Below are 21,282 nucleotides of genomic sequence, written 5' to 3'. Positions count from 1 at the left end.
GATTAAAATAGGGTGTGCCTTCTTTTTTACATGACATTAGATGTGGGATGTAAGATTAATGAGATGACTGGGTTGAAAATTGCTCAGTCGGCTCCGGTTTCATCAGGCATTGTCTAATTTGTGTGCAAGCAAAAGCTTTATGCCTCCAGAGTGACTTCATTAAATCTGACCTGGTGGTGCACAAATGAAGAAGAACCTTTAGAATGTGTGCAGCTTCACATTCAGAAAGGTCACGTTAATCTGAGACACAGAAACATAATGCACAGGTTATAAAATAATATGTTCTTTAATATTGTTGTGTTGCATTATTTAAACATAGTTCTATATATAACTGTATACAGAGTCTTCAAATCGATTCTGATAGAAACAGCAGAATTCAAAATGTACAGCATACCATGATATTCTCAGGGTTGATTTGAATGTACTATTGTCTTATGATGGTATTTGGCTTTTTTTGCATATGCGAGTGCTTCCGGGATGAGTCCTCCTTCCTCTTTCTGCCGCTCAGGCCGCTCTGCTGCAGCCTGTAGGTTTTTCGGGCTTGAGCTCTCTCTTTCTCCAGAACCTCTGTGTCATCCAGAATCTCCAGGCCTGGGATCTGACTGATCACATACTGTCTGGGAGGGATGAGGCCACAGGAAAACAGGCTGTTAACAACATTTACACCACACGGATGAGAAGCTGCTAAAGTGGTACATTACTACGCCACAGCAGCCGCCAAGTGGGCAACGACATGAGAGCAGCAGGATTTAGGACCAATCATTCCCAGGATCTGAAAGTTCATTCATGCTGTAACACAACCTCCCTGTTGGCTCATCTTTGATGATAATTGGTTTCGATGTTTGTTGGTCGTCATTGCAAACTCAATTCTGTCACATCACAGGCTTCTAGTTGCACAAATATGTGACAAGTTTGAAATGTCAAGGTCTTCCATCTCTGAGCCCCCCATGACATGAGAATATGCCAAGCATGACACATTCAGTCCACTGATTCACTGTGGCTGGAACACATCTGGTCAGCCTGCAGTAAAGAGCTTTACATGGGCTTTTATTACATCAGTGTCACTGAGTTGTTGTTATGAAGCTGGTGTATACTTTCTCATGTGTCTATGTATGAAATTTGCACAATATCTTTGAACTTATCTGGACTGTTGCTTGTTTTTAAATTCATTTAAATAATTTTATTTGTTTCTCTTTATATTCTTTTATGTATTTTAATGCTTCTTCCACCCCCTGCTGCAATGCTTTTATTTTATGTGAAGCACTTTGAATTGTTTTGTACATGGACCCTGATGCAGCCCCCCACCATCACAGACGCTGGCTTTAAACCTTTCTCTGAGAACAGTCTGGATGCTCTTTCTCATCTCAGGCACATAGAAGCAGCTGAAACATGGACATTGTTTTCCGATAATGTCCTGAGCCCATGTAATTGTATCTATCATGTTAGCATGATGGTTTCTCATGCAGTGTTGGCTGAACGTTGGAAGCTCACAACCATCCAACAGTACGTTCCATACTTGGCCTCTACGCGCTATGATTTTCCCAGACTGAATTAAATTTTTTCACAATATTCTGTAGATGTTGAAAGACCAAAATTCTTTGCAATCTGGCATAGAAAAGCATTTTTTCTCTCTCAACATATTGATTATTCTCTGACACAAAGTGGTGTGCAAAGACCCTTCCCCTTTCAAACCAATCCTGACACCCTCACCTGTAGATTCATCTGCACATTGTAGAATCTTCCAGAACTCGAAGCCTGTCTTTCTTTGCCTCTTTACCAACTTTTTATGACTATGCTGCTGGCATCCCATTTGAAATTTGTTTCTATGTTCTAAATTCAGTGGACTTGGTCAGAAGCAGTAATCTCTTGCATGAATGTTTTGGAAGTGTCACAAAGTGGCATGGATTAGCCCCTCCCACCTTTCTCTCCAGTCTCTGTGTAAGAGTTTGTGGCAAAGTCAACGTGAGCCAGACATGAAAAGAGGATGTTATCATGTATATGGATGCAGAATGTTAATGTGCTGATGAAGAATGTTGATGTGCTGATTAATCTAAACTCAAGCTGGGAGTACTTCTAAAGTCAAGAAAGAATCATGATGCCGCCAGGATGTCACTTCATTAAATTCCATCCAATGACTGTTCCAATGTTGAGGACCCTTTAAGGATGTGTATCCCCATTTTCTCATTCATGTCAAAGACTGGTGCAATACACAATTACATTTTTTAGTTATTTGTTTTCACTTTATTGTGAAAGGATGTCCCATCAAAGGACAGCAACGTATGAAATGGCTGTTAGGTAGCCAGCTACAAGCTACACGCTAACAGCCAAGTTAGTGCTCAGTGGTTTTCACACTTCACACTTCTCCCCTCAGGCTTTAGGTTTAGAAGTGTGAAATGCAGGACCACCAGGCTCAAGATCTTTTTTCCCCACTGCCATCAGACCCCATAACAACTAACAAATTGCACTATCAACAACCTGTTTGCATTGGATTTTTGCACTATTCAGTGGATTATATTTATTATTTTTCTTCTGTTTATTTGCATTTGTGTGTAGCATTTTTTTACTCCTTTGACAGCAAAGTAAGTTTTTCATTGTACAAGGAAACGTGTATTTACTGTGCATATGACAATAAAAACTTAAAAAAACAAAAACAAACTTCAGTGAGTCAGACAAAGCTCAGTCATTTCTGCACAAAGTGTCTTAGATAAAGTATATTTACATGACGGAGGAAGAGAAGCTGAAATGCTGACGTGGTTCCTACCCACTGAATCTGGTGTGCTGGTTTGACATGGGTTTTGTGGGTAAATGACTTTACAGATTAGAGTGAAGGACACAGCAGCGAGGCAAACAACTCCCAGCCCTCACCAGACCCTTTACTCCACATCACCCTTTACTCCACATCACCCAAGGTCTCCAAAGGATGTCTCTATCCCAGCCAGGACTCCATCAGCACAACATCCAGAGTTCAGAGCATGTGTTCAGGGTCCCTGCTATAGTAGTCTTACTACTGACAGCTGTTCCGAGAACAAGCTGGGGCCCAATAGGATTCCTGTATTAGTTAGTAAAAGAAGGAATCGAAAACAGTCAACCTGTTGGGTGAATTTATCTAATCTGTTAACGGTACCACGTACAACTCAGAATACAACAGAGACCAGTGTAAACTCCACAAAGCTAGCCTTACTTAATATTAGATCTCTGTCCAATAAGTCACTGTTAGTTAATGACTTCATAATTTCACACAATTTAGATTTTCTTTTTCTGACAGAAACATGAGCCCCTTTCACACTGCGACCCGCTACCTTAGAGGGTCCAAATTGCACCTTCGACCCGCGTCGAGCAATGTGAACGCTTGGCGTGTCAGGGTGACCCGTGTCGCCTGAAGCCGAGTTCGGGGGGCGTTGCCAGAGAGTCTCTATTATGAGGAGAGGGAAAACTGGCGGCTATTTCCGGGTGGTACTGCACTCTAGGGGCGCCAACGAAGCAGTGCAGAGCACGCCGAACTCTATGGTGGTACTATGAAATCCACATTAGATCCAGCCATTGCTTTGGATAGAATTTTTTATATTTTTTTATTTTCATTTTCCTAAAGGAAGGATAAATTATCCTTTCAAACGGCACTTGGTTTGATTTTTTAGACTCGCTAGATCTTTTTAAAATGCACATTTATTGTCAGTATTGCCTCACGAGTGACGTCAGGCATGTGGCATCACTTTACGGCATGGTCAGTCCTAGCGCTGAGCTAGCAGAGAGGTATTAGCGCAAATAGTTACAGATTTCAGCACATCCCTTTTACATACTATCTGACTAGCCTCTGGTTTAGCTTTGGTTGTTGTTAGCAGCACCAGGTTAGCACTCTGGCACAGTGGACAAGTGCCGTAAAGCAGCCGGTCGTAATCTGCCGTGCGTTCATCAGATTCCGTTAGCAAAATGCTAGCGGAGATTGACTCGCAAATGCCAGACCTGTAAGAAAACAGAAAGATATAACTCCCAGGTTATTGTACTTTTGATATAAATCTACATCCCGCTGTCAGAAATCACAGTAATATTTTCAGGTTTCAGTCGCTAGCGGGGACATTTTTTGAGTTATTAGCGCCAGCCCTATGGAAAATGGTCATTCTGCACTCGCTCGCCAGCGCCCCCAGCGAAAATCAACTGAACTGCAGCCAAATTTTTTATAATGGGGCGAATAGGAAGTGGAACGGCTGTCTGTAAAAGGGCTGTGGCGTTGCCGAGTGGCAGAGCGTCACACGAAACCCAGAAAATGCTGGGCGTATACAATGACGTAGGCACAAGCCATGCGTCGGAGGTAGGGTTAAATACACCTGTCTGCATTAAATTTTTCAAACAAACGATGGCGGGACACCTTGAGATATCGTTTATGCAATTGTATATGCAGTTCATGGAGATGTTACTTTACGGTGCGTGGGAAACCGCGCTCTCCCATCTTTCTCGCCAGCCCTTCCAGCAGAAGTCCATCTTTCACCGTCCCCGACATGTGGCGGTAAATAACGTCCTCTGCTCGGGGGCTGAGGAGCTCGCGGACCTCCTTGTCTCCCCAGTTGGCCATATTAAAAAATGTCTCCAACTTGATGTAGGCTAAAACAGAGTAAAACTTGTCCTCACCTGTCGCTGTTGTTCTGAATCAGCTGTCCATTCTGTTTTTTAAACTCCTCACGTCACGCCCACGTCCGACCCGCGTCGATTGCGTTCGTTCACATCAAACTAGGCTCGGCAAAAAGACTAGGGTCCGACGCGGGTCGAAAGGCGAGTCGAGTTGACGCGGCAGCCGGGTCGGCAGTGTGAACGCAACAGCGGACACGCTAAATTCGCGAATTAAACGGGTTCTTCGGCAGTGTGAAAGGGGCTATGGTTAAAGCGATACTCCGGAGTAGATTCAACCTGGGGTCATTTGAACCGTGATATCCAGCCAAGTAGCCCACCCGCAATTTTTCCGATCTTGGCTGAACATCAGCTGAGTTACTGGGTTATCCCGAATAGCTTCGTACAAGGGTTAATGGACCCTGGCAGTATCTCCAAAATGACCACACTAAAATCACATGCCATGACACCAAACTTCTACAGTAGTACAAATATGGTCTGTACTCACAAAACGATGCATTTGGAAGTTTGTATATAGTCCAGGAGTTTATTATTATCAACACAAGCCTGATAGCTTCTCTGCTGCTAAAGCTGCGTCGACGTCACTTCTGGGAGCTGGGAGCTTCAAAGTAAGATGAGGGTTGATCTACTACTGTAGACAACAAAGTATATGCTATATTCTACATGTTTTTTTTATGAATTTTTATGTTGTAGAGTTGTGAAATTATTTTATCAATGGAGAAATTGAGCAGCCTTGCTTTGTTGTTCTTAATGAAGCAGCCCCCCCAAACTTTAGTTTTATGGATAAATGCCGAAATGGTAGGAAAGGTGGGGGGGGGGGGGCTGCCTTATTTAAAGATACATTCCAGTGTAAAGAGATCTCATTTGGTGAATTCACTTCTTTTGAATATCTGAGTTTTATTTTAAAGGGTGTTCCTAAAATCTTTCAGAATTTTCTGAATTATTGTCTGTTATTTCGACTGATTTGAACCATTTTATCTTGACCGGGGATTTTAACATTCACATAGATAATATGACGGATGGTAATGCCAAATAATTTTCTTCTGTGCTGGACATGTTTGGTTTGTGGCAGCATGTAACAGAACCTACCCACCTTCGAGGTCACATTCTGGACCTGCTCATTTCTAAAGGTGTTGATATTTCTTCTGTTGTGGTTATTGATTTGGCCTTAATTGTCTGACCATTTTTGTATTTTATTTTATTTATTCATCACTCAGAATGTTCAAACAACCAGCTTCTCAGTTAAGAAGAGGTACATCAATGAGAAAACAAGTGCTCAGTTTAGGGAGGCCATAGCTATGTTACCAACAATGAGCGCAGAGTCGGTTGAAGGAATGCTGGATCATTTTAATTTGAAAATTTTTAATGTAATGGAAGCTGTTGCACCGATAAGAATCAAGAGCACCTTGATCAAACAGAAAACTCCATGGAGAAACACCACTACGGTCAAAAACCTGAAAAGAGAATGCAGGAAAGCTGAACGTAAGTGGAGGAAAACAAAGCTTCAGATTCACTATGAGCTGTACAAAGAAAGCCTGCGTAGTTATAACAATGAGCTGTGCAAGGCCAGACAGCTGCATTTATCTGAAATGATTAATAAGAATGTCAACAATTCTCAAACTCTGTTTGCTATGGTTGAAAAACTCACAAATCCTCCTAAACAGTCAAACCCAGACCTCCTCTCCACTGAGAAATGCAACGAATTTGACAACTTTTTTTGCCAAAAAAATAAAAAAAATTAGACAAAACATTCAAGCAACACAGACAAACAAGAAAACTAATCTGTGTCTAAAACTTAGAAATAACTCTGATGTTATGTCACAATTTAATGTTGTTGATTTAAAAATCCTGAAATCAACTTGCACTCTGGACACAATTCAATTCAATTCAATTCATTTTTATTTATATAGCGCCAAATACAACAAATGTCATCTCAAGGCACTTAGATAATAAAGTCCAATTCAAGCCAATTGGAATTCAATTAATTGTAATCATAATTATTCATAAAATAATCCAATTCGTTCATATAGAGCCAATTCAAAAACAATTTCCTAGTTAAGGAAACCAACAGATTGCACTGAAACTTTTTTCTTTTTCGGTCCAATCTCCCGTCCTGAGCGTGCCTGAGGCGACTGTGTGAATACCATCCGACTTTTTAAAAACTGTTTTTACCTCAGTAGAAAGTGATCTCCTACAAATAGTTAACAGCTCACCGGCATCAGGCATTTTTCCCAAGTCACTAAAGACAGCTGCCATTAAGCCACTCCTAAAGAAGAGAACTCTAGACGCCTCTGTGATGAACAACTACAGACCTGTCTCTAATCTCTCTTTTATATCTAAGATTATTGAGAAAGTTGTATTTAACCAGCTCAATGACTTTCTGAATGAAAGTGGAAGTCTTGATAAGTTTCAATCAGGCTTCAGACGTCATCACAGCACTGAAACAGCTCTGGTCAAAGTGTTAAACGACATCAGGTTGAATACTGATTCTGGTAATGTTTCAGTCCTGGTTCTGTTGGACCTCAGCGCTGCGTTTGATACTGTAGATCACAGAATCCTGTTGCACAGGCTGGAAAACTGGGTTGGACTTTCTGGAGCGGTCCTTAACTGGTTCAGGTCCTACTTAGAAGGCCGGAGTTATTTTGTTACAATTGGCAGCTATGAATCTGAGCGAGTGGCCATGACTTGTGGAGTCCCCCAGGGGTCAATTCTTGGACCTCTTCTGTTTAACTTGTATATGCTCCCTTTGGGTCAGATATTGCAGAACTTTAACATCAATTATCACAGTTATGCAGACGATACACAACTTTATGTGTCTCTGTCACCGGACGACTGCAGCCCAGCAGACGTACAGTGTCAGTGTCTGGAGGAAGTAAACACCTGGATGAGAGAGAATTTTCTACAATTAAATGAAGACAAAACTGAGATCATTCTGTTTGGTAGCAAAGAGAAGAGGGTCAGCGTTGGTAAATATCTTGAGACTCGGGACCTTACAATCACTGACCAAGTTGGTAACCTCGGAGTGTTGATAGACTCAGATCTGACTTTCAGCAGCCACATCAAAGCTGTCACCAAGGCAGCATTTTACCATCTCAGAAACATCAACAGAATTAAAGGTTTCCTCTCCCAAAAAGACCAGGAGAAACTCATCCATGCATTCATCTCCAGTAGACTCCATTACTGTAATGCTCTTTTAACTGGACTTCCCAAAAAGAGCATTAAACATCTGCAGCTCATCCAGAACGCTGCTGCTGGAGTTTTAACCCGGACTAAGAGATCTGAACACATCACAGCAGCTTTAAAATCTTTACTCTGGCTTCCAGTCAGTCACAGAATAGATTTTAAAAGCCTGCTGATGGTTTACATCTGTGATATGTTCAGAGAATATAAACCCAGCAGAGCTCTTAGATCCAAGGACTCAGGTCAGCTGGTCCAGTCCAGAGTCCAGACTAAACATGGAGAAGCAGCATTTAGCTGTTATGCTGCAAACAAGTGGAACAAACTGCCAGTGGAGATTAAACTTTCACCAAATGGAGACATTTTTAAATCCAGGTTAAAAACATTTCTGTTCTCATGTGTCTATGCATGAAATCTGCACGCTATCTTTAAACTTATCTGGACTGTTACTTGTTTTTAAATTCATTTAAATGATTTTATTTGTTTCTCTTTATATTATTTTATGTATTTTTAATGATTCTTCCACTCCCTGTTGCAATGCTTTTATTTTATGTGAAGTACTTTGAATTGTTTTGTACATGAAATGTGCTATACAAATAAATTTGACTTGATTTGATTTTGATTAAACATGTTTCAACAACAAAGCTGGCATGCAGCAGTATAGAATAATAAAAAGCTATTAAATTACATAACACAAAAGCTTTTGCAAATATTGACACGACACACAGTAGTTGCATTGTGTGACGCATATTGAGGAAGGCTAGGTGCACAGAATCATGCTCCACATTGTTGTGTGGAGGAGGATCTGATTCACCAAAGAGGCCGAGGGCCCATGTATTTGCAAAACCCTCCTCTTTTTCAGTTTCCTCTTTTTCAACTTTCACATGAAAAAATGCTCATTGTTTGCTAAGTGCACAAATGAACACTACTCTGTCTACAACGACATCACATAGGAAACAATGCAGTCCCAACACGCCCACATTACCAAGGAACACAGCATATTTCGGCATTGTGTCGTTAAACTAATGAGCCACACGGGGGCGCAATCGTTCAAGTAAAAAATTCATTTAAATTTGGATTTCCATTGGTCACTTACAGACAACATGACTGCCTTTTGTTCATCATACACTGTGTCACACACATTCATACTGAAGTTGGATTGATATTAGTGTATGAAAATGAAGACATTGGGAATTTTACATGGATTTTATAATGAAGATATACAAACTGTAAAGCTATTTGCACAGGGCACAAACCTGAAAATAGCCTTCACCAATTTTGTTGCTATATTCAAAGAAGGTAAATCAGTGTCAAACAGAAAACACATATAGATGGGCTGGTTTTAAAACCTTCATTGTGCAAGGACTTTAGAGATTAAAATTTCTCTAGCAGTTATAGAATACCCACCATGAGTATGTTAAACACAGAATGTCGTGCGTCTCTCAGTTTGCTAAAACACACTATTTTCTAAAAAAGAATAAAAAGAAAGAAAAGAAAAGGAAGATCTCAAAGCTCACCTATAGTCTATGTATTGGGTCAGACTTCCTCCATTGAAATAGCTTGGTGCGGCCTCATTGTTCATCATACTGAGGATCCTACAATTGAAAAAGGCAGAGAGGTGTTTTATGGAACAGAAGAGAAATGATGAATTCATACTCCAGCTCCAGCTCATCAGCATGAAAAATCGATGAAATGAATAAAGAGCAGTCTCACTTGATGCTGGGGAACTTCCGCCTGATCTCCTCCACAAACACAGGCAGGTTGTTGACCTTGTTCTTGTTGATGCACAGCGTGGTGACGCTGGGCATGTAGGGAAACTTGACGTGAGACGTGTAGTTGTTGCAGTCCAGAATCAGAGTGCTGAGCTTCTCCAGCCGCCCCAACAGAGCCGGGTTCCAGTAAGGACTGAATGAAGGAGAACACACTGAACTGCAGCTGCTTCAGCTTGGGACTTCACAGTGATGTATTCCATGTTGCTCGGATCTATTTCCAGAGTTCCCATCTGCACGTTTCACATAACAACTGAATCCCTGTCAGTTAGTATCAACACCCTTTATGCAGACAGACGTCGCTACGTCAATAAACGGCCGGTTGCATAAATGGCAGTTGGATGGCAACATCAGAAGATGAAAAAAATATGACGTATACATATATGACCCCAAATCAGGAAAAGCTAATTGAATAAGGCTAATTTACTTAACCTTTTTTTTCACTGCAGACAGTATGAACCCAAGATATTTTGTTTTGTCTCAACAACTTTATTTCATTTGTTAATATACATCAATTTGTGAATTTTAGTCCTGCAGCACATTCTAAAAAGGTTGTTAATTGTGCTCTCTCATTACAACATAATGTTGCCATTCCTTCTCCCGATACTTAAAAGGCATTCTGGTACAGGATGAGGTGAGGATGCAAAGCAAGGAAAAGTTGCAGCTGTTATTTTGTCCCATTATTCTTGCAAACACGTCTTAACCTTGTAGCACCCACAGTTGCAGATATGAAAACAAGCTTTTTATTTATTTACATTATATTTGTATTTATATTACATTATTACATTTATTTATTTACATTACATTATTTAAATTCATGTGTACGTTTTTATTTACATTACATTTTTATTTACATTACATTTTTGGCATTTTATATGTGCTTCACTTTTTCACAACAAAGATCTGTGAAATCTGTTTGATTTGTTGTTGAATGGAAAGTTTATGATGGTTGCGTTCCGCACTTTGTATTAAGAATGTTCAATAAAGGTCTATTATATACATTTTATTGTGGTAGCAGCAGTTACTGGTGAACTTTCACTATACCTTTGTTGCCAAACGATCTGCAGAGAATGACTTGGTTTTGTGAACAAAATTAATCAGGAAAGCCCACAGCTGCAAATATGCAACATTGCCTAAAATGATCAAAAATAGCCCAATTCCAAAAATTCCAAAAATATTGGTTTATTCCCACCCAAAAAGATGCAAGAAGAGCCAAAATGATTTTTTTCAATGATTATTCATATGCTTGGGTGCTACAAGGTTAAGGTGTGCAACAGTACGATATCATCATCGTCCCTTTCCTAATTTTCCACGCATTTTCTCCATTTGGAACAGGTCAGGACTGCAGGGGGGCCAGTGTCATACCGGTACCCTCCTCTTCCTCAGCCATGGTCATTCACACAGGGACACAGCCAAGTCTTTAACTGATGGAGAATTTTCACCAACAAGGCTCAAACCAAGTGATTTTTATGTCAGATTAAACAGGTTGACACAAAAATCCACCCAGATGTGTGACAGTATTCCCACAGCTACAGCTTACGCTGTTTCCATGACGTCCTACATGTAGACACATGCTCATGGCCCCTGCATTTCTGTGGAATTCTCTGGACCACATTTTTCCACATCACCTGATTCTCATCAGCCAGCGGACCTGCTTCTCTTTTTAATTACTGCATCAGAGGCCTAAGTCCCTGAAAAGCAACATTTCTCAATCAAAATTATGTCTTTGTTATGTTTGGAGATGATCAGAATGCACAGTCTGCCAAGAAATCCACTGATGCTGCTTCACAGATCTTTACAACCTGGGGTTTAGCAGCACAAACTTTATCACCTTCTGAAGTTATTATGCTATCATCATCACATAATGCACTTGTATGCACAACTGACAAAAGCAAAGCAAAACTATATGATAAAAAACCCAGTAAGCTCTTTACTTGCTAAATCTATTCTCACGTCATCCGTTCACTGCTCGCGTGGGGCAGAAAGTATTCTCTGAGTTTATCAGAGGCTTTTCTTTGCTGCGGCTTGGAACACAATTTCTGTCTGGGGTCACATCCATCACCAACCTTCTCTGAGGCATAGTTAATGGCTCTTTTGTTGATACTCAAATACCCGATAAGTACAGCTTCATATTTCAAATCTCATTCAAGCCAAAGCGGCGCGATATGACTGTTGGTCCATTATACTCTGGATAGTAGGAAAAGGATACTCATCCAGCAGATTGTAACTCAGGTCCAGCACCTCCAGGGTGTGTGTCTGTGTCAGTATGGTGTCATAAGGGATTTCTGTCAGGCCCTGATAAGCAAAGGAAAGCCACTGAAAACCTGGGGCTTGGCTGGGATGACTGTGTTGACCAGAGGTGTGATGATCCATGACTACAACCCCAGCACAGCGACCTCCTCTGTTCATCCTCACATGTACAGATGAAGGCGAGAGGAGGAGTACGGTGATTACGTCATGACCCTGAGCAAGCAACAAAACAGGGAATGATTAACACACCTTAAATACAATGACTACCAGCTGAATCAGTTTAATGAGAATATATACAATTATATATCGTGTATATGTGATTAGAATAAACAGAATAGCTTAGAAATGTATACTTCAAACTACAACATACTTCAGTGATAAATACTATAGCAAACCTTTGACTCATTGGTGTTTTAATCTTCAAGCTGCACGAGAACATGTAAGAAAGCGCTGCAAAATCACAATGCATGTGTGCACGGCATGTTTTTTATTAACCCTATTAGAAATATACAAAACTCCTTTCATCAACAATTGGGAAATTTCCTAAAATGCAACTAAACATAAAATCTGTATTTTCTGAAGTGGTTTGAACCCTTGTCCAACAGAATAAGAGCTCAAAATGAATTGTTTTCACTGTCTTCACTGAACCAACTTCTTTGAATTTACAAAATATAACAAATACAGAATTTGATGCAGCAACACATTCAAAAAGATTATGACAGAGGCAAAGAAATACAGAAAAGTTTATGGAAAATACAAGGAACAATATTTTGGAAGATTATATAATCAGCAGTTTAATTCGTAACAGGTAAGGGTGTCATGAGAGGAGCATTCAACAAAAGCTTCGACCTTTGAAGCAAGGATGGCTTGAAGCTCATTACTTTGAGCCAAACTCTGCCAGAGAATAATTGTTCAGTTCCAAAAAATGTTTTCTCACTGCAAGATTGTAAAAAACTTTGCTCTTTCAATATCTACAGATGTTGTGAAAAGATTCAGGAATTGTGGGAAGATCTCACAATCAGAACAGAAACCACTGTTGGATGGTTGGACCTGCGAGCTCTCAGTCTGCACTGCATGAGAAACCGTCACTGAGCCCAGAAGCACCTTTGAACAGAGCCTACCCAACAGAAATGTAACCTGAACTGTATTTCACAAGGAGGAAGCCATATATCAACTCAATGAAATCTCCTAAACAGCAGGAATGGACACATATTCCTAAAAAAACTGCAACTATTAGCATCCTCAACTCAAACCAATAAAAAGAGCACAATGCTAAACAGGCACTCAGTTCTCTTTGTATGTGTGTGTGTGTGTGTGTGTGTGTGTGTGTGTGTTGCTGCATCAAATTTCAAATTTGTTTATTTTGTCTTAAAACAAAGAAGTTGGTCAATGAAAATGACTTTTCCCTCAAACTCGTGTTTTTTTAAATACAGCCTTAAAAGAACCAATTTAAATCCGGTTTGTATTCTGTTGTGTTGCTGGGGTAACTTGATCAGTACTGTGGGAGCAGCCGACCTGCTTCTGTACACACTATTACAAATAAACTCATCACAACATCTGGAGCTGTGGCACTGCCAAATGCAGCTTGCAATTCCACCTTAAAACTCAAATTGCTGTTGATACATTTCTGTGGGTGTATGGAATAAATAATAGAAATGTTAATTAGTCTTAATGTTAAAAGCTGGGCTCCCCTCATTCTGACTTTGCTCAAGAAGACAGCTGTTGCATTGAAACAAACATTACAGTACAAATCTAACTTCTCAGAGAGAGCAGCTAATGATAAGACATTATAATACATAAGGCAGTGTTGTGGATTAAATCTGGAAACAGAAATATTGATGTTCAGAATAATAAAATCTCATTTTGTACAAAAAAAAAAAACACCCAAGAAAAGGAGTCAGTGATGAATTTCAGTTGTAGTTTAGTTTGAGTTTTCTGCTAAATATCTTCCAGACTGTCAAAGTGTTCACTTCAGTCAATACAAGCAGAGAATTATCAGTTCAAATGTGAGCCGAGACTCCAAAGGCTTTCAAGTCTGACTGAAATTGGAAATCTTTTTTTAATCAAGCAGAAATTCCCATGATTTTTCAGGTTGAACTGATACTTTGTGAAACATGATCTCAAAGACACACGCTGGACTCATTGTATACATGCTCATCAGGTTAGTTTAAAAGCAGGACTCACCAAGCTGTAGAGGATCTGCTGGATCTTTTCACAACATGCAAACGTCTAAGAACTGCTTACAGCTCGAATGAAAAGCTCTCTTTCATACCCCGGTGGGAGATCACATGATGGGGATAATCACATTGCTGCTTAACCTTGTAGTTCCGACCCACTGGCCCTGATTAAAATGATGTAGAGTTGAATTCTTAACAAAAGGAGCAACAGCAGTTCATAACCAATTAATTGAGTAAAAATGTCACCATTAAATAAAGTTTTACTGCACTTCTCATTGCGATAACATTTTGATTGTTGCAAACAGTCAGCAGGAAAGCTCAAAGAATCTCCATTTGATTCACTTTTCAATTCATTTACGGTAATTAATGTGCACGTTTGATCAAATTAGACCGTATTCTCTGGAATCCTATACATACAAAGTAAATCAAGTGAGTCTTCATTCAATATTATGATTTTAAAAGTTTGATTTTATTTGCATGTTTTCACTCTGTTTACACGGGACTCAGACCATTTCAATCTTCATCTAACATGCTGAAACAAAGAGTTGTTTGTGTGTGTGTGTGTGTGTGTGTGTGTGTGTGTGTTCTGTTGGGTGAACTTTTAAAGGTCCAGGGGAAAATGTTTGCAGATAAGCCCCCATTATCTAAACGCCCCGCACCTTCAGCATTTCTGTCCTTACATGGCATATCTTCCATATATTCCCACAAAGTACAAGTAAAAAAGTCAAAGTTGCTCCGACTGAAATCAGTAAAAGCCCTTTGTGCCCTTCTTTAAAAAATAGGTTTGAGCTTTACATTGGTAATAATACTTTCAGTGGTTAAATAAAGTAAGAATAACTTGTAAACAAGGCCCCTTATATCTGTTATATCTAAAATCATAATGCACAGAAAAAGTTCAGGTAAAACTCCTATAGATTGCAGTAACAGTGTCCTGAGCTTCCACCTGCAGCTGCTCAGTGAGCGGCGCACGGCCATGAAGCTGTGCGCTGTTGAATTCAACCTTTAACTGAACAAACGAAATGATGACCTCTTCCACTCTTGCAGTCCCTGATTTGCCACTTTGCCTTCCTCCACACCAGTACACACTTTTTGCGTCTCTTCATTCTCAACCTTGGTGGCGTCTTTCTCCAGTTGGTGTAGCTGACAGCTTCGCCTCCTACCCACTCCCAGCGTCCTCGGCCCTCCCTGTCGTTCAGGCCTTCAATAGTAAAAGAAAAAGCAGTTATTTTGTTCTGGGTCAAACATCTAATTCAAACATAAATGGCTGAATTTATTCATTTATTCTGACAAATGTCTTATTTGCCTTTATTGAACAGTCATAAGCCATACTTTTATACCTTTAATTAAAAAAAAAAACTTGTAATACATTGTGCAAACGGAACACACAACTAATTTGTTTTAACACCTGAAAAGGTATCACCCCAGCAACTATGCAGAAAGCATAAGAATCATCATTTGTGGCTGAAAAGCATTCAACACTTGTTCCACATTTCATAGTAAAAGATAGGATTTAAATGTACATGGGTCTTGTGATCCAGACTTTTGTTTGGAATTTGCAATTACAGAGTTTTAGTTTAATAATTTTTTTTGTTTTTAAATTCATTTAAATGATTTTATTTGTTTCTCTTTATATTCTTTTATGTATTTTAATGCTTCTTACACTCCCTGCTGCAATGCTTTTATTTTATGTAAAGCACTTTGAATTGTTTGTACATGAAATGTGCAATATAAATAAATTTGATTTGATTTAATTAGAAGGGGAGGAAACTTACACAGTTGAGTGTTTATATGGCGTCACTTAACTTTGGTTATTAAACTCTGTTCTACAGTTGAACTACATTTGTTTTAAGTTGTGCGTAATTTTGAAATATTGACAGCAATAATTTGATATCTTGATCGAGATCAAATTATTAATTTTTTCTAGCTGAAATACTTCGATATTATATCTGGTCATTGCTTAGCAGAGACGATGAAGTTCTGGTGTCAGCTGATGGTGGGATTTGGATTTGGGAGCAAGACCAGATTGGCATCTTCATAAATCCCCACTCAGTGAATGAAGAAGAAGTACTTTAAGAACTTTGATGCTTAAATTAACACTAGGGAATGTGGCTATTAATTTGCTCTTTGGTTCCCCCTACAGCATTGGAATGTAACGCCACTGTCATAAAAACTGTGTGAGCCCTGTGCATGTACAGCCATACACATGAATTGTTGTGGTCATGTTGAAGAGGCCACAAAGATGCCATCAAAAGCTCACAAAAATGTCAAGTGACCGTAAAGCCAAACGGTGTGGTGTGGTGTGGTATTTCAGCTTCTAGGTGCGCTAGTTTCAGTCCCTGGAATATGCCAAAGAAAAGACAATGTACTTCAGAATGAGTTAGAAGCACCAGGAAAGGCAATAACTCACCTGTTCTAGCAGCTTGTACCTCTGTTTCACAAACCCATTTAAACACCCTATTTTCTGTTGTAAAACAGTATAACAGTGAAGTTGTACCATTCTGAACATAATTCTAAATGTTGTCTCAAACATGTGTGAACCAGGGCTGAACTGCATTGATTGGGTAACAATGAATTGTGTTTGAACAGAACAGTAAAATAACTGACTTGTACTGACCTTATTTACGGTCTGTGTAGTGAATGTAGTGAAATGTAGGGAATTGAGCCGAACACCCACCTATCCAGAAGGGCTTTCTTCCACTGAAGTCCCACAGCCAGTCCATGTTGCTTTCAGACAGAACACTTGCAAGAGTTCCCTTATATCTGGCATCAAAAATTTTTTGAAGAAGTGCATCACAGACAGAGCATACAAATGAGGTCATACAGCTTTAATACGTGACTGACAGCTAATCCAAGCATGTATGTCCATTTCAATCGGTTTATTCTGGGTGTAATCTGTGTGCCTGAGAGAGCACACAGAATGTTGAACTGTACCTCTCCCTGCAGGCTTTGTTGGCTGCGCTCCACGTGACCTTGGGCTCAGTAATGAGAATGTAGCAATGGCCACCGTGAAAGGTCCAACCCTGATGGCACGTCTGAGCACTCACCATCTGAGGAAATGTGTGCACGTGTTGACATTTGGGAGTAAAGTAAAGTGTGATCCAGATGATCTCAACCTCTGTTGCTCCCTTTGAAACTCAGATTATTTAATGACCTTTAAAGCGGTTTCCTTAAACTGGGTCACAAGACAACAGAAATCCTAATCATAGCAAAAACAAAGCAAGGCGGTGTGCTTAGTAACATCATTCTGTACGCTTGACAGAACTGAGGAGGTGTTTTTTTTCTCTCCACAGATTCAACAGGACTTTTACATGTAGTGATTCCAGGCAGGTTTCCCTGGCTGGTGTGTACCTCATCAGTTGGTACCCAGGGTTTCCAGGCGACGCCGTCACAGTGAAAGAGCTGACTGATAGTTTGATTGAAATGCAGAAGTCCCATCAGCTCCGGCACACAGGGCTTAGGGGCCGAGTTATCAGGAGCTGCCTAAAGGCCAAACAGTTAGCAGAACAATTCATTTGTTCCGTCGGAAACAGAAGGTAACAACATGCTCCATAATAACTGCAAGTGCAGCGCAAAATAATGAAAAAAGAGAAATGAAACATTTTGTAAGAAAAAAGCATCCAACACATGACCCCAGAGTGACAGAGGGTTGGTTCTATCAACATTTCAAGGATAACTGATGCCCACAGACTTTTTTATCTTGGACCAATCACAACTTTGTAGGAAGGAAACTACCTACAGTTTTTATCCCGCAATGGAAAACAGTCACGATAAAAGCATTAAAGAAAAAAGACGACAGGATGAAAGCTAACTGGCCCAAGCAACCACTGTGGCCGTTTCCATGTGGTCAGGAGACTTTGTTAGTGGGCTGACATGTCACTGACTACTAAGGGTGGGACGATATGCTCTGGTCACGATTCGATTGTATCACGAGTCTTGATAATTGCGATTCGATATGATCAGTAATTGCAATTTTCTTCCTCCTTAAAAAACAAAACAAGTTGAATCATACACTTCTAGAATGAATGTCGTTCCCATAAACGATGCACATCAGTCTGTGTCAGTCAGTCCAGCAGCTGACATTTATTTCAACTCAGACAAAAAGAGGTTTTTTTTAAAGTTTACAGTTACAAAATTAATTAAAATGTCCACACAGCACAAATGTGGGCTAGTTTTAACATAACTTAATGTAATGAATTGATGAAGTTTTTCTGGACACGGATATGACGTAATATAATCGATTCAGGGGAGAAAAATCGATTTTTAAAATGATCCCATTAAAAACTGCGATATGTCCATGAATCGATTTTTCCGCCCACCCCTACTGACTACCAGAAGCAAAGCAAAGACAAACAATGCCCCCCTTCAATAAAGATGTTGGCATGCTTGACTAAATGCATGACCAGGCTGCTGGATTTACAGGAAACAAATTCACTAAAGAGTTTAAATTGACACACAGGACATATATTTTTTAAATCTGTTTCTTAAGTGGGATTGTGTGAAATGTTTCTTTCCAACCTCTCAAATGTCTCAGTGGTTCAAGGGAACCCCATACTGCGGATTTTTACAGCATGTCACCTTTACATCAGACGGTTATTTATTTCTCAGTTAGTACAGCGGTGAGCTTGGCTGGCCTTTCAAAAATCGTCCCTGAATCTCCAAACTAAGTGTGCTGACAGCTGTCCGCTGCAGGTAAAACACTAACTACTCATGAGCAGTTCCACTCCAACACCAATACAGTTCAAATAGAAATAAAAAACTACATATCCATTTAAGATCACGGCAACAGAGCAGTCCAAGTAGCACTTGTATTCATACTCACACGTCCTTTTGAAAGCCCAGTTCTTTGTAGTTTTTGGATCTTTCTTGGATGATCTGACTGAAGAGGTGCCTGTTTCCGCGCTCCCCCGTTAACCACACGGATATTTGCTTTTCTCCCCCTTCTGGATGGGGAAGTGTCGTCCTTGACTTGCATCTGCATGATTCCATGATACTGCACATGAAGAAACAATGAGAATGAAAGCTTTCAACCCTCAAAAGCATCAAGCTGCTGTCAGCTGCTGCAGCTACTTACTGTGTAAACTAAATCCGTCCCATTGTGAAACATAGACGATGGGGCTATCTGAAAAATAAACGGTTTATACCAAGTACTCAAGAAACAAGAGAAAATGGCAGTGATTTAGTTCAAGATAAACTCAAAAAATGATTCTTTGATACTTACAGATTTGGGATTGCCAATAGCTCTGAGTTTCTTTTTTGGGAGACCTGCTCCCGGCCCAGAGATGCCGTCTCCTCGGGTCCAGACGACAGATTCTGTGCCAAGGGGAAGTTTCTCCAGCTGGATGGATCCGTGCTCAGGATATGCATCTGATCGAATCTCTTTTCCTCCAAGAAGAGGATCCTGATGCTCCCGGTTTAACCTGCACTGTTCTGAGGTGTTTGGGAGTCAACAGTTACAGTAGTATGAGCTTTTGGAACAATCTGCCGAGATTTTGTAGGAGAGAGACATAACTGCATTATTTTACCTCCTCCTGAGTCTCTGATGGTGAGTTCAGCCTTATTGATGCTGCCAATTATTGCGGCTTCAGGAGAGACCAGCAGAAGCTCGAATTTTTCATCAGCCTCCTCAATGCGGTCTTGAATGATCTCAGTTTTCCATCGCCGCTTTGCCACTCCTGTATGGACAGTTTCAGAGATAAATACAGACACTTTTTAATCTAACCTTTTAAATTAATTTAAAGGAAAAAGTCAGACCTCACAAACGCTTGGCCCTATTTTCTCTCCCTTCGTATCACTGCGTTCAGCCACCTGCCGATAGCCGCGCCTGTTACAGTGTTTACTGCCTGGAAGCAGGGGACTGCTCGGTCTGCACTTCGGTCTGCATGGTTTACACAGCCCGTAGTGATACGAAGGGAGAGAAAATAGGGCCAAGAGATTGTGAGGTCTGACTTTTCCTGGATGAACGATTTTGTGATGCAAATGTATTACTCTTTTGAACGCATATTGTTTTGAAAAGCAAAACGCTTTATTTTTGTGGCCCCAGCCAACTAGCCGGACTACCTTCGTCAACGCTAAAACGAGGCTGGAACTCTGCTCACAGGACGCAGCAGAGGGTAAGAAAATGTTCATAAATAATATTGCTAGTATAGGATGTCATACAGCTTCATGTCAAAAGAGGCGAACTGTCCCTTTAATGCAAGTCATTACGGTATCAGTGTTTTACTTGCTGACCGTCCCTTGTGTTTTAAAAGTGTAATGCAAAGTCTTGGCAAAGGGGCATGTACCTGGATCAAACTGAATAAGAGAGGAAAGGTTTATGAGAAAATCTTTTCCCACAGTTGCAGTACCCTCTTTCACCTAGAAAAAAAAGAAAATAAACAATAAAGTTGCAGAAATGTGTCATGTTGATAAAGTATCAGGTTACTGAGCTGTGATGAATCTGCTAAACTGCAGTCCAAAGAGCAAAAAGGCTCAAGCCACTTTGAAATACTGAGAAGCTTCATTAGCAACAACTCTGTTCCAATTAAACATACTCAGAAGTTCTAAATGTACACGCTCATCTAGTTCTGTAACAAATGGTCTTTTGACCTTGACAGTGATATATGACGACTCTGCTAAGTTCCCCTTTCGAATGATGTCCAGTGAGATTGTTCCCTGCTGCTCACATGCAGAGGACTCAGGCTGAGAGAGCTCAACACTGGACCACCTGAATTCAAGTCTGAAAAGGCAAGGTGGAAGCATGGAGAAGGAGAAACTGTTGATTCAAGATATCATTTCGAAAAAATGAAAAAAAAACAGACAAACACAGTGTATCAATGTTGTTTCTTACATGTGAGAGGGCCCCATGTTGCCCAGAGGATCAGACACTCTGAACTCGAGGCTGTCTGAGAGAGACTCCCTATCCAGATTGATGATGTATACAATCGTTCTTTTGTTGAGCTCCATTTGAGAGAAGCGCTGTGACACAAAACTGCCTGCAGGGAGCAAAGAGAAGGACTGTTTTTTATTATTCCATCCCAGATTCAGCTTCAGTATAGATGGAAACAAAATTCTTCCTGACCTGTGGTAATGTTTTCTAGGTAGCCGAAATAGGGAGGACGAACGACACAAAAGATAAGCTCCTCCTCTCTGCTGTCACTGTCTTCAGCCTTCAGCTCCCGAGATGACAGGAAGATCCCATACCGCCCGTCTGCTAAACGCTCAGCTTTCCAAAGTGGAAGCAGCTTCACCACTTCAGGAGAGGATTTATCCAAAGGCTTGATCTGAAATTAGACCCAGCTTTATAAAGCAGG

At 40.3% G+C, this 21,282-nt stretch overlaps 2 protein-coding genes across 3 annotated transcripts in view; both read right to left on the bottom strand.

The window, feature by feature from the left end:
- Nucleotides 1–267: 267 nt before the first annotated feature.
- Nucleotides 268–13,966, bottom strand: LOC142369370 (leucine-rich melanocyte differentiation-associated protein). Its single transcript, XM_075451724.1, has 4 exons — nt 11,776–13,966; nt 9,511–9,702; nt 9,315–9,392; nt 268–617 (listed from the first exon to the last, which is right to left on the bottom strand). The coding sequence occupies exons 1-4, from the start codon at nt 11,973–11,975 to the stop codon at nt 425–427; spliced, it is 663 nt and encodes a 220-aa protein (XP_075307839.1). The 5' UTR covers nt 11,976–13,966; the 3' UTR covers nt 268–424.
- A 153-nt stretch (nt 13,967–14,119) lies between these two features.
- The window catches only part of frem1a (Fras1 related extracellular matrix 1a), a 49,302-nt gene continuing 42,139 nt past the window's right edge, over nt 14,120–21,282 (bottom strand). Inside the window, exons 26-37 of one of the 2 annotated variants that reach the window (XM_075451721.1) lie at nt 21,051–21,252; nt 20,820–20,964; nt 20,579–20,708; nt 20,275–20,347; nt 19,516–19,665; nt 19,212–19,420; nt 19,065–19,112; nt 18,813–18,983; nt 17,342–17,473; nt 16,925–17,040; nt 16,668–16,753; nt 14,120–15,191 (exon numbers count right to left, since the gene is read on the bottom strand). In XM_075451721.1, coding sequence (XP_075307836.1) covers nt 14,989–15,191; nt 16,668–16,753; nt 16,925–17,040; nt 17,342–17,473; nt 18,813–18,983; nt 19,065–19,112; nt 19,212–19,420; nt 19,516–19,665; nt 20,275–20,347; nt 20,579–20,708; nt 20,820–20,964; nt 21,051–21,252 — 1,665 coding nt within the window. In that variant the 3' untranslated portion in view covers nt 14,120–14,988. The remainder of the gene's footprint in view (nt 15,192–16,667; nt 16,754–16,924; nt 17,041–17,341; nt 17,474–18,812; nt 18,984–19,064; nt 19,113–19,211; nt 19,421–19,515; nt 19,666–20,274; nt 20,348–20,578; nt 20,709–20,819; nt 20,965–21,050; nt 21,253–21,282) is intronic. The other variant, XM_075451722.1, reaches the window with a different exon arrangement.

Source organism: Odontesthes bonariensis, chromosome 19 (genome assembly GCF_027942865.1).
Source record: "Odontesthes bonariensis isolate fOdoBon6 chromosome 19, fOdoBon6.hap1, whole genome shotgun sequence".
NCBI lineage: Eukaryota > Metazoa > Chordata > Actinopteri > Atheriniformes > Atherinopsidae > Odontesthes > Odontesthes bonariensis.
The sequence above is the reverse complement of the archived record's forward strand: the minus strand, read 5'-3'. Positions and strand labels throughout refer to the sequence as shown.